Source organism: Bos indicus, chromosome 4, assembly GCF_029378745.1.
Source record: "Bos indicus isolate NIAB-ARS_2022 breed Sahiwal x Tharparkar chromosome 4, NIAB-ARS_B.indTharparkar_mat_pri_1.0, whole genome shotgun sequence".
NCBI lineage: Eukaryota > Metazoa > Chordata > Mammalia > Artiodactyla > Bovidae > Bos > Bos indicus.
This window is the reverse complement of record NC_091763.1, coordinates 118,411,546-118,424,434: the sequence shown is the minus strand read 5'-3', so window position 1 is coordinate 118,424,434 and position 12,889 is coordinate 118,411,546. Positions and strand designations below refer to the sequence as shown.

The window sequence follows — 12,889 nt, the reverse complement described above, 5'->3', positions numbered from 1 at the left end:
GTGAATGCTCATAGTCCACGTGCCTCTGTGGCTCTGAGCTGTTGCAGAGCACAGTATAATGGTGTGCCTGAAGGTCCTGTTCGCACGTACAGGGATGTCTGCCAGGCAGACCACAGAAAGCTTTACACACCACCAAGCTTTCCAATCCTGATGCTTGAAAGGATGGCCACTGGGAAGAAAAAAGGACTTCAGATTGTCTACTCATGTCTGTTTTACTGTGAATTTATCCTAGGAGACAGTGGCTGATGAAATACTGGGCAGAAAAGGAAGAGTTACATCTCATTTCAGCTGAAGCCCCAGACACTTTGGGAATTTTAATGCCCAGGTTCCATAATGCTGGTCAGATTAAAATCTAAAGATAAAGTGGGAATCAAACAGTCCTCTTAGCCAGATGTTTAGAGTTATATTTTCATATTTAGCTTGTTGTAGCATCAGCAATATTAGTTACCCATAATCTCAGATAAATTCCTACTTATCATTCACTAAAATGAGATGGTGGTAAATGCTGCTGCTAAGTCGCTTCAGTCGTGTCCGACTCTGTGTGACCCCAGAGACAGCAGCCCACCAGGCTCCGCGGTCCCTGGGACTCTCCAGGCAAGAACACTGGAGTGGGTTGCCATTTCCTTCTCCAATGCATGAAGTGAAAAGTGAAAGTGAAGTCGCTTAGTCGTGTCCGACTCTTCGTGACCCCATGGACTGCAGCCTACCAGGCTCCTCCGCCCATGGGATTTTCCAGGCAAGAGCACTGGAGTGGGGTGCCATCAAATTGCAGTAACTTCAGCATTTGCGTTGGGTGTTTTGGATATCATCTTGCTAAAGAAGTCTTTATTACAACAGTAAGATAGGGGACTTCCCTGGTGGTCCAGGGGCTAAGACTCCAAGCCCCCAGTGCAGGAGGCCTGGGCTCAATCCCTGGGCAGGGAACTAGATCCCACATGCCCCAGCTAAGACCTGGCACAGACAGATAAATAAATAAAGTAGTAAGATATAATTTACCGTAAGTTAAAGCTTGTGTATGTTGTATTGGCTCTTTGACCATAAGAGGCAGTGGTGTTATCAAGAGCTATGTAGAACATCTAATAAACATAGTTTTCCTAAGGTTTTCTGTTACTCTTTGGAACGCTCTAAGGAGGCAATACTTGATACCTAGAAAAAGATCCTCATTAAGTGTATATAATGTGTGAATGATCTGAAATCTTAATATGATTTCACTGAGGATCATATAATTTGATCAGAAAATATAAAACTTAACCATCTCCTTTCTTTTTCTTCTTTTGTGTGTTGGGGGTGGCGCGGGAGGGCTTTTTCCCTCTCCTGCTGTGGGTTGAGAATCACAGTCTTTCTCATAGAGCCTCTGGCACAGGGCAGCCACTGGGAATTCAGCTGCTGTGATGGTGGAACCGGTGATGATTTCTACAGTAGAGAGACACTGTAGTTTTTCCAAATAGATAACCTGTGCCCCACCCAGGTTTTGAGAAGTAGCTCATCAGAATAATGGCCCCTGAAGGGGCTGAGTCTCCCCGAGGGCTGACCACCTGGTGGCCGTGCGCCCTGCCTGCCGCCCCCTGCAGCCAGCCTGTGTTAGCACACTGCCCCGTGTCTGTGTCCAGCTGGAGCTGTAGGCACCTTTCGTCACTCAGCGGCTCAGCCACTCCTGAAACCGGAACTGTGTGTGTGTGTGTGTGTGTGTGTGTGTGTGTGTGTTTGACTGACTTATTTTTTCCTTCCCAGTCATCCATCATAGACAGGCTCAATTTCACTTTTTTTCCATGAAGATATGCAGGTGATAGAAATTTTAAAATTTGGAATGTTGTGTTGGCTTGTGAGGGGTATAAAATTGTATATCAAGTTAGCTAGAAAACTACCTGAAATTTTAGGGGGAAAAATCATCCAAGTATATTTTTACAAATATCTGAGCCTCATAAAAATCATTCCCTGGAAATCTTTTCCACGGGTGTGCTGCTTATGTGTTCTTGAATATCTTTATGCTTCGTTTTGTTAAAGTGCTCAGAGCTTTAGTGCCAGTTAAATACTTGAAACTTCCTACCAGCTTTTGTGCCCACGCAGGCACAGTGCTGCCCAGTGTGTCAGTGCCCTGGTGAGCCCTCGCCATGTGATAGAGGGCAGGAGCGCAGCTCCCGAGGCAGGGATGCGCATCGACTCTGTGTTCAGGCTGCTCTTGGTCCTTTCCTTCTTCTTGGTAACACTCTCCATTGCTTTTCTTTTTCCTTACATGCTTAATGTCTTAGTGTGTTTTCCCCTGCATTTTCCTGTGAGTGTGTATGTATGAGTGTATTTTAAAACAAAAATGGGATCATCTTTGTTTCAGGTTATTCCCTAAGAAGGGCACTTGAGGATGGGGATAAGCTTGCAGGCGCAGGTTCATTAGAAGTTGCTCCTGGGACCGAGGTGGAGGGCGTGGCGTGGCGGGGGCTGTGTGGAGGGCAGGGGCTCTGCCCTCAGCGGAGGAAGCTGAGCCTGCCCTGTGGGAGGCTGGGTGAGGGGACAGCTCCTGCACGAGGGGAGGCTTGGCTTCCCGCCAGGCACCTGTCTTCAGCGGAGGCCCTGGGCGCTGCCGGTGGGGCACGGAGCCCTTTCTTGCTGCAGGGAGTGTGCCACGCGGCAGTCTCCTCAGGAGCACCTCATGTTCTGCCCAGCCTCTCAGCAGTGCATTAGTTCTTACATTTTCTTCGTTTTTCTGCAGGGCTTCATAAACTGCACTTATCAGATACGCCAAGGGATTCAGACACAGCAAAGCCTTCTGCAAACGGGCATCAGAAAGCACTGTGAGGCCCCAGCGCCACTCTGCAGTCGAGAGCGAGCACCCCACACTCGTGACATTCCCGCCAGCCAGGCCATCCCGCTGACCACGGTCCATGTGTCGGGCCTGTGCCTGCCCGTGTCCCCGTCTTCGTAATTTGAGGGCTTGGCTGTCGCAGGTCGTCTCCTCTTTGTTTGCCTTTGGGTGGACCTTATAGTTTCCAGCCAAGCGCAGGCTCCTCCAGGCAGCACGTCTTCTGGGGGACATGCTTGCTTGCATCAGCTGTGCAGCCATGAGGATGTGAGAAAAGGCAACTTTAGGGCTTTCTAAGGATTCATGTAAATCTCATTATATAGTCCATTCAAAGTGTAGACACCTACATGAAAGGCATCCTTCCTTAGTCCTCAGATGGGCAGTTTCTGCAAAAAAATGGAAGTTTATAGGTGTTATTGCAGTGGCTGCATTGAAACTGTAATGGTTGCAAATGACATTTTCTACTTCCTTCAAGAAAAAAACAAAAGCATAGTTCTGACTTAAGTTACCAAATATTGACTGGAATTTGAGTTAAGGGAAAAATACACAACTCTTCTAAACCTGAGCCTTGGTAGAATGCACAGGAATCCGTCTGCTGTCCAGTGTGATAAGCTATGGCAGGATATGTTGCGTCGTCATATTTTCTGACAGTTTATGTGTAAATAATTCAATATTACCTCTCAAAACATAGTTGCCAGTGTTGAATACACTTGTAACTTAGATTTTGCCTTATAGGCTATATGTACACTCAGTTTTTTTTTTTTAAACATTTTTTTCAGGAATCCCGTAATTCCCTGTAATCCTGTGTCCATTATGGAACCGTAAATCCTCTGTGGTAGAAAGCCCTTCTTTCGCCTTCGGTCACTTCTGCACATGCCAAGTTAAGCCTCAGACTTACAAAGGTGATCATTTAAAGCCAGAACACATAGCGTCAGCCAGCGTTCGTGGTGTCAGGACTGCTCTGCAGTGCATCGTGACCTCACGCTCATTCAGTTATTAAACTGTAAATAATTGTGGGGACAGGTTTTTGACCTCAAGTCCACTGAGTAAAAACTATACCGTGGTAACTCTGTGTCACCTTCGCTAGGTTAGAGCACCAGAAACTGTGCATCAGAAGCAGGAGGCGGGCCCCTCACACGCAGTTCATACCATGAGGCCTAAAGTGCGTGTGCCCACATGCACTGTGTGTGTGGCCGTAGAGTGTCTGTGTTCAGACACAAGTAAAAGAATAGTTTTCTCAGATTGTTGAATTTAAAGGTTCTGGGGAGAGAAATTTATGAAAAATAGGCTGTATATATTTGACAAAAAATTTCCACTAAGAACCAAAATTATAAGAAAAGTAACTCAGCTCCATGTGTAGACTTCTTTATTTACATCTCTGCATTTCCTTCTGAGTTTCTCTTGTTAAAATGCAGCTTAGTTTTAAAACAAAAGAACATTTTGTGATTCTAAATGACCCTCAGTACATACAAGCAGTCTAGTGTGGGTGAATTTCTCAGCGTAAGATCCACGTACTGAGAAAAATTTATAAAAAATGGCTTTCTTCAATTTTACTGGTAATTATACCTATTTAAGCATTAGTTGGAGGTTTTGATTTTTACTGAAACTTGCTTGCTTTGAGCAGACCAGGTCAAGGGGAGAAGAGAAAAAAGTTCCTTTAAAAGAATATCACTTTTAACTTACACCACTTTCAGGGCACACATCCAGAAGAGCTTCTGGGTATTTGTAAGATGTCTGAAAATTTTTGAGTAAAGTATTAAACTTTTCAACGTCTGTATCAACTCTTTGCTCATCTTAAAGTTTCTTTCCATCAGAGGATGTAAGCCAGGTTTGGATCAGTACGGAGTGAAATGTAAAATGGATTTTTCAAGCTCTCATTGGGTGCTTCTTCACTGCTGTGTGGAATAGAGGTATGGTTTTAAACCTTGGGCCTCGGATGTGTTCTGTGTGAACAAATACAGGTTGTTACGTCCTCGGTCTGCACGTAATGACAACCACTTGAGACTACAGATACCCCGTATATTCCCGGTCACATCCACAGTCCCGTTCCTGAGTGAAACGCTCATTCTAATCTCAGGCGCTTCTCTCCGACACATGCTGGAGGCTGGTGCGTGGCCCTGTGCTGGGGTTGATGGGGGGCAGCACGTGGAGCTGGGCCCACAGCCAGGAGTGCCGTTGGGCGGGGGGTGGCGCCCAGGAGGCCTCGGGCCGGAGGGCCCCGCGCTGCAGTCAGACGCCCGGCTGCCCTGCTCCTGAGCGGGCGGGGTACGTCAGTGACGGATTTAATAAGGCTCCTCTCACGTTTTCTCACTTCTGGGAACCAGTGTATTGGTTCTGTGGTATTTAAATGTGTTGGTTACACATTTTATACATACAACATTTGTAATGATCTTCACTGATTTTCCAAGGTATTTCTTAGGTTTAAAATTTATTTAGCATTAGGTACATTCTCTATGAAAACGAACCTGCTGTAAATGTGAGACTTGATGTGAAGACTCTGTGTGCACACACGTTAGCACCTTCTGTGCCACGCTGAGGGGCGGGCAGCAGATGAGAACGAAACCTCACTGGTGGTTGTCACACCTGACCTGGGGCAGTGGCTTCTGCCTGGCTCTGCTGGGGGCACAGGTGACCCCTGTGGCCTCAGTGGTCACCGTGTTTGCTTACAGCACAGGCTTACGTCGTGCTCCTCTGTGGCTCTCTGTGTTGTTAGCACAGTTCAGTGTATTTAGTGTATAAAGGCAGTGCTTGCGATGAGGATGTATGCGGTACTGACTATTCACACTTTTAAAAACTGGTATGGTGTTACTTTGAAAATAGTGTTTCGATGCACTGGCAAATGATTTTTGTTTACAGAGTGTTTTGTTTACAAATTATCAGTCTTGTTTGTTTCTATGAGATTACTTTTAGTGTGACTTTCTCAGAAATTAAAGTTTTACAAAAAGTGATTTCATATTTTGGTTTACAAGTACTCAAATATTTGTGTTTTTGTTTTTTTATCTTAAATACCCTCATGGCTAAAACTTAAGGGTGCAGGTTACGTTCATTTCAGTCTTACGAAGGGCAGTAGTTACTCTGGTGGAATGGTAAGTTGAGGAAGAAGTGCATGTTTTCTGCCCTTTTTGTTGGGGAGTTTTTGGTAGGTCAATTTCTTGCGACCTAAAATGATTGAAATCATGTATGTTATGTTATATATTTGACTTACTTAGATACGATTTCTCTAATTTTTTCCACTGAAGGACTGAGCCACATACCTGACTGTGGTCTGGGCAGCTTAATCCAGAGTCTTTGGAAGGCACATGCCCTTAGCATCTGGTTCATTCACTGACAGAAGCCTCTCCGGCAGTGACTTTCAGACTTCTGATCACAGTAAGAAATCCAGTTTACAGTGTAACACACACACTTCTATGCATACAAACAAAAATCTAAGAAAACAGTACCTGCTTTTACTGTGTGTGACGCTTGCTGCCATTTTCTGTCCTGCTTTGTTTTGGGGTTTTTTTTTTTTTTTTGTATATATATATTTTTAATTAGATAGAAACCACTAAGTCATTTCCTGGCTGAAAGAATGATGAATACAAAGAATTGTTTTGGCTTTTGAATATTGTTCTGGTAAAATCCATTATCGCAGATACCACTGAAGCAAAAAGATTGAGTGTGAAAATTATTTGTTGCACTGCAAAGAATGTAATTAATAAAGTCAGTAGAAATTGCTGACTCTAAAACAAGTTTCAAAACTAAGTGGATTATAAAGTTTGGATTATAAAGTTGGATTACAAATTTTCAAAACTAAGTGATCCATATGTGTTGAAGGAGTAGTGCTGGGAGCTCATTTTCAAGAGAAGTTACTTAACTTCCAATTCTTTGTAATTCAATTAGGAAAGTTTTTTTCAAGTTCAGGTGTAATCAGGTAGGCACTTCAGACAGCCCAGTCGCTATGGGTGTGACTTTGGTGTGTGCTCTTCCTGGCGTGTGAAGAAGCCCGCTTCTCACAAGCAGGGTCACGGGAGCCGGGCAGACACAGCTGCTGTGCTCTTCTCTGAGGACCAGAGACAGCAAAGGGCCTCGGCATCTGAATGCGGGCAGCTGGCATCCACACGTCGCTGTGGGTCTGAGGAAGAGAGCTGTATCGGCTCCTACAAGTACAGTGTTCTATTACGAGACTGCTGCGATGGCTGTTCCTTTGAAAAGCTGTTGTTTTAAAAGAACGGCCTGCCTGCAGACTGGGACACCGAGCATCAGGAGCAGGGTGCCCCTGGAGCCAGCGTGCTGACTCGTGGCCTCCTGAGGCCTGCAGTCTCCCTGTGTTGGCTCAGCAGTGGGCGTGAGGGTGAGGTGACGGGGTAGCCGCCAGAGCCAGGCCTGGCCCTCCCTGGCCGCACCTGCACTCTCCCTTCTGTCTCTGCTTCTTAGCAGCCACCCACTTCTTTGCTCTTTTTAGTCCTCACCGTGGCACCTCCTCAGGACTCGAAGTCAGGGGCTGAAGTCAGGAGGCGGATGCAGAGTCCTTGCTGTCAGCAGCCCTGGGAGCTGGGGAGATGCTCGTCTCTGCTCCAGAGCTCAGGGGCCCAAGCACAGGGAGGTAAGGACGTGGCCTGGGGACACGCCAGCGAGGTGTAGCACTGGCTGTGAGCACAGGTCCGTATCGCTGCCACCTCCCCTCTGCCTGCTCCAAGGGTTCTGCCTTCCCAGTGACTCCAGTCGGGCGGTTCGGAATTTCCCAACACCGGGGTGTCGAGTTAAGCGTTCGAACACTGTCTGCCTTCTTGTCTCAGGTGCAGGAGTGCGGCATGGCCTCAGAAACTCAAGCCGACTTGGTTCTGTCTAGATTACCCAGATAGCATAAGTAGGTATCGAAGATGTCATTTTAAGATGAGACCAGTTTAACGTACATAACTTGCAGAGAGATTTACTGCTTTAAATTGGTAATAACAACAGCAGTAATAGCAGTAGGCACTTAAGTAGTGCTTCTCTTTGGCAAGTATTGTTCTAAGCATTTTATAGGTGTGTTTTTTAAAATATTTGGCCACCTAATACAAACAGCTTACTCTTGGAAAAGACGCTGATGCTGGGAAAGATTGAGGGTGGGCGGAGAAGGGGCGGCAGAGGATGAGATGGCTGGACGGCATCACCGAGTCAGTGGATGTGAATTTGAGAAAACTCCAGGAGATGGTGAAGGACAGGGAAGCCTGCAGTCATGGAGTTGCAAAGAGTCGGATTCGACTGAGCAGCTGAACAACAGCAGCTCATTTAATCCTTACAACAGTCCTGGGGAAGAGGCACTGTTAGTATTCCCGCTTTGCTGATGAGGAAGCTAAAGCACAGAGAGGCTGCGTAACCCACCCGGGACCCACAGAGCACAGAGAAGCTGGGTAACCCACCCAGGACCCACAGAACATAGGGTCTGAACCCCGGGCCATCTGGCTCCTGAGTCCTCACCCGTCACCACTTTGTAAACCTTGCTTCCCAGATAGCCTTTACTTATCAATTATAGCTGATGGAAGACACCTGTCTTCATAGGGGAGCCCCTGTACTAGTTGACAGAGCCTTGTAATATCAGAGCCTCTGAGACAAACAAAGGGACTTGTTTAAAATTGTTACCTGTTTTTATGGTGCCTGAGTTCCCTGGTGGCTCAGAGGATAAAGCATCTGCCTGCCATGCGGGAGACCCGGGTTTGATCCCTGGGTTAGGAAGATCCCCTGGAGAAGGAAATGGCAACCCACTCCAGTATTCTTGCCTGGAGAATCCCATGGACAGAGGACCTGGTGGGCTACAGTCCACAGGGTTAGAAAGAGTCGGACACGACTGAGCGAGTTCACTTCACTTCACTTTATGGTGCTTAGTGAGGACAGTGAACCAGATAGGGAACCACGAGTGAGACATCGGGGCTTTAAGAATGCAGCTTGATCGCCTTGGAAGGAAAAAAACAGTTTGGGAAAATTTCTTAAAGATGCTGGTTCTGCTGTGCCCGTTCCAGCTCTCAGCCCTGCAGGTTTCCCGCGGCCCAGCGAGCTCCACCTTTGGGGAAGTTTCGGCAGAGCCGCTGGTGCTGGGCAAGCACCTGGGCTCTGAGCCCCACTGTTAGCTGAGTAGAGCTGCGGTTTCCTCACGATTCCACACTCCTTCCCCATGCGTGAGACGGGCAGGACCCGCGCTTGTGAAAAGGGTTAGGCAACGGTAGCCATTACCTGTGCCAGTCAGAAAGTGGGCACCCCACCTACGAGCCGTGTAGTGGAACCCGGGTGGCTTCTCACCTGCACACGTGTGCCTTGTGCCCAGGGCTCTGAGTGGGGCCGCCAGGCCACTGTCGTAGCGCAGGGCCCAAAACATCAGATGCTCTTTAAGTATTGGCTGTTATTCTTAATAATTAAATGTTCTGTCACAATGGCTTGACATCTGTAAGATGATGTCACAGTTAGTTGTAGCAGAGCCCATAAGGAACTAAGGGAAAGGGGAAAGTGAAGTCGCTCAGTCATGCCCGACTCTTAGTGACCCCAAGGACTGCAGCCTACCAGGCTCCTCCATCCATGGGATTTTCCAGGCAAGAGTACTGGAGTGGAATGCCATTGCCTTCTCTGTCTGTTATGTTCTGCTACTGCTAAGTTGCTTCAGTCGTGTCTGACTCTGTGCGACCCCATAGATGGCAGCCCACCAGGCTCCCCTGTCCCTGGGATTCTTCAGGCAAGAACACTGGAGTGGGTTGCCATTTCCTCCTCCAATGCATGAAAATGAAAAGTGAAAGTGAAGTCGATCAGTCGTGTCCGACTCCTAGCGACCCCATGGACTATAGCCTACCAGGCTCCTCTGTCCATGGGATTTTCCAGGCAAGAATACTGGAGTGGGGTGCCATTGCCTTCTCCAATAAGGAACTAAGGGGAGCCTTAAATGGTTAGCCGTGATCACTGTAGGAAGAGCTGAGACCAGCCCGTGAAAGCCGCTCTGCGTTTATCTGGTCCACCTGGCTTTTCTAAATGCGTCCTCGCTGATCCTTACAGAAATGACTCAGCTACTGGGGTTGCTTAAAGGCTTAGTGTCTTAAAATTGTGATGAGGATTTTGGAACAATGCAGGCTATGTTGAAAACTTTAAACAAGAGAACATTTTTGAGTCTGTACATCCTCGTTATGTTCTGGTTAAATCTGAAAGTTGAGCTGTGTTAAATTAATTAACAGTTTTCTTATGAGGCTTTGTCCTTGATAGACGTCACATCTTGGTGTACAAAAGGCGGTGCGGGGCTCCCTGGCGTCCAGTGGTAGGACGTGCACTTTGGCTGCCCGGGTTCAGCCCCTGGTTGGGGAACTGCGGTGCCGCAAGCCGCACAGTACGGCTGGTAAAAGAAACGGCGATGACGTCGGGTGGCTGAAACGCTCCCGCTGGTCTGCCGAATCGCGCTCTCACCTTTCGGAAAGTGTGCCTGCCGCAGTAATCCCACGTGGGTGCTCTGTGACACACCACATGCCCCACGGGATTTTCATGTGTGTATGGAACAGCCTTTGCTCATGAACTTCTTTTCCTACCAACGTGTAGGTTAACATCAGTCCATGGGATGTCTGTATAGCCCTCTTGCTGTGTGGGGACCATGTTGTAGTCAGCTCCATATGGGTGGTGTCTGGCTTATTTCCGGTTTCTATCTGCCATAGAATCTAACCAACGGCTTTCTGCGTGCCTTAGTGCACTGCTCTAGGAGTTGGTAATGAAAATCTCTGTCTCTGTTCTCTATTTCATCTGTGGCCACCAGTGTGGGTTTTTTCCCTCACCAGGTATTTCTCCAGTCCTCTGTGGATCACTGCTTGGGTGTCCTGCAGATTCAGTTTAGTGCAACCCCACACATGAGGGGCTCAGTCTCAGTAAGCCTGACTGCTCACCCCTGCTTTAGACACACATCCCGAGCCCAGAGGCCATCATGCTCTGCCCAGCCCACTCCACAGCAGAGCACAGGACTCCCTCATCCAGTCCAGCCCCTTCCAGAGCTGCTCGCAGGACGCTGGGCAGCAGTTCATTCACTAGATGACCTGCCTCCCATAAAGGAGCAGGGTCAGGACCAGCCAGCTGGGAGAGACCCCCAGGCCAGGTTTGGGGAGGGGGCGCTCAACTTCCCGACCCTCCCCGGGTGCCCCACCCTCCCAGAGCCTCCACATGGCAGGAAACTCTCGGAATGCCTTCAGATGGCAGTTTGTGTGGAGGAGGCTCTGCCCTACAGGCGTGCTGGATTAAATGATTGGCTGCTGGTGATAAGCTCAGCCCCTCTCCCCTCCCCAGAGGTCACGAGGGTGGGGCTGACAGTTCAGCCCCTAATCACAGGGTTGGTGCCCCTGGTGATCCTTGGGGAGTCTACAAAAGTCACCCCGTTCAGTGTGGAGAAAAGCAAACCCTCCTACACTGTTGGTGGGAATGTAAGTTGGTGCAGCCACTATGAACAGTGTGGAGGTTCCTTAAAAAAAACACAAAGGCTGGAGCTACCATATGACCCAACAACCCCACTCCTGGGCATATAGCTGGAGAAAACTCTAGTTGGAAAAGTTGCATGCACCCCAGTATTCATGGCAGTGCTGTTTACAACAGTCAAGACATGGAAACAGCCTAAATGTCCATCTGCAGAGGAGTGGATGAAGAAGACGGTGCACACACACAGTGGAGTACCGAAGTAAAGTGACTGTCAGTTGTGTCCAACTCTCTGACCCCATGGACTGTAGCCCCCTGCCAGGCTCCTCTGTCCTGGAATTCTCCAGGCAAGAATACTGAAGTGGGTTACCATGCCCTCCTCCAAGAGATCTTCCCAATCCAGGGATCAAACCCAGATCTCCTGCACTGCAGGCAGATTCTTTATCATCTGAGCCACCAGAGAAGCCCCAGTGGAATATTACTCAACCATGAAAACTGAAATAATGCCCTTTGCAGCATCATGGACGGACCTAGAGATGACCGGACTAAGCGAAGTGAGTCCGAGAGAGACGGATACGGTACCACTTACACGCGGGCGCCAAAGAGTAGTGCACATTGACTTATTTACAAAACAAATGCGTTCAGGCACAGAAAGGAAACTTGTGGTTACCAAAAGGGAAGGGTGGGCTTAACAGACGAGTACTACTGTAGGTAGAGTATAAACAGCAAGGGCTTACTGTATACCGCCGGAGTATAAGTGAAAGGTCAGCTTTCATTCCAGTCCCAAAGGAAGGCAATGCCAAAGAATGCTCAAACTACCGCACAGTTGCACTCATCTCACACGCTAGTAAAGTCATGCTCAAAACTCCCCAAGCCAGGCTTCAGCAATATGTGAACCATGAACTTCCTGATGTTCAAGCTGGTTTTAGAAAAGGCAGAGGAACGAGAGATCAAATTGCCAACATCCGCTGGATCATGGAAAAAGCAAGAGAGTTCCAGAAAAACATCTATTTCTGCTTCATTGACTATGCCAAAGCCTTTGACTGTGTGGATCACAATAAACTGTGAAAAATTCTGAAAAAGATGGGAATACCAGACCACCTGACCTGCCTCTTGAGAAATCTGTATGCAGGTCAGGAAGCAACAGTTAGAACTGGACATGGAACAACAGACTGGTTCCAAATAGGAAAAGGAGTACGTCAAGGCTGTATATTGTCACCCTGCTTATTTAACTTCTATGCAGAGTACATCATGAGAAACGCTGGGCTGGAAGAAGCACAAGCTGGAATCAAGATTGCCGGGAGAAATATCAATAACCTCAGATATGCAGATGACACCACCCTTATGGCAGAAAGTGAAGAGGAACTAAAAAGCCTCTTGATGAAGGTGAAAGAGGAGAGTTAAAAAGTTGGTTTAAAGCTCAACATTCAGAAAACTCAGATCATGGCATCCGGTCCCATCACTTCATGGGAAATAGATGGGGAAACAGTGGAAACAGTGTCAAACTTTATTTTGGGGGGCTCCAAAATCACTGCAGATGGTGACTGCAGCCATGAAATTAAAAGACGCTTACTCCTTGGAAGGAAAGTTATGACCAACCTAGATAGCATATTCAAAAGCAGAGACATTACCTTGCCAACAAAGGTCCGTCTAGTCAAGGCTATGGTTTTTCTAGTGGTCATGTATGGATGTGAGAGTTGGACTGTGAAGAAG

The 12,889-nt window shown here is 47.6% G+C and overlaps 1 protein-coding gene across 6 annotated transcripts in view; it reads left to right on the top strand.

Annotated features, from left to right (window-relative positions):
- Window positions 1-4,575, top strand: part of LMBR1 (limb development membrane protein 1) — a 136,394-nt gene extending 131,819 nt beyond the window's left edge. For all 6 annotated transcript variants that reach the window (XM_019959376.2, XM_070788489.1, XM_019959375.2 and 3 more), the window contains one exon: window positions 2,705-4,575. In XM_019959376.2, the coding sequence (XP_019814935.2) occupies window positions 2,705-2,790 (86 nt within the window). In that variant the 3' untranslated portion in view covers window positions 2,791-4,575. The remainder of the gene's footprint in view (window positions 1-2,704) is intronic.
- The last annotated feature ends 8,314 nt before the right edge of the window (window positions 4,576-12,889 follow it).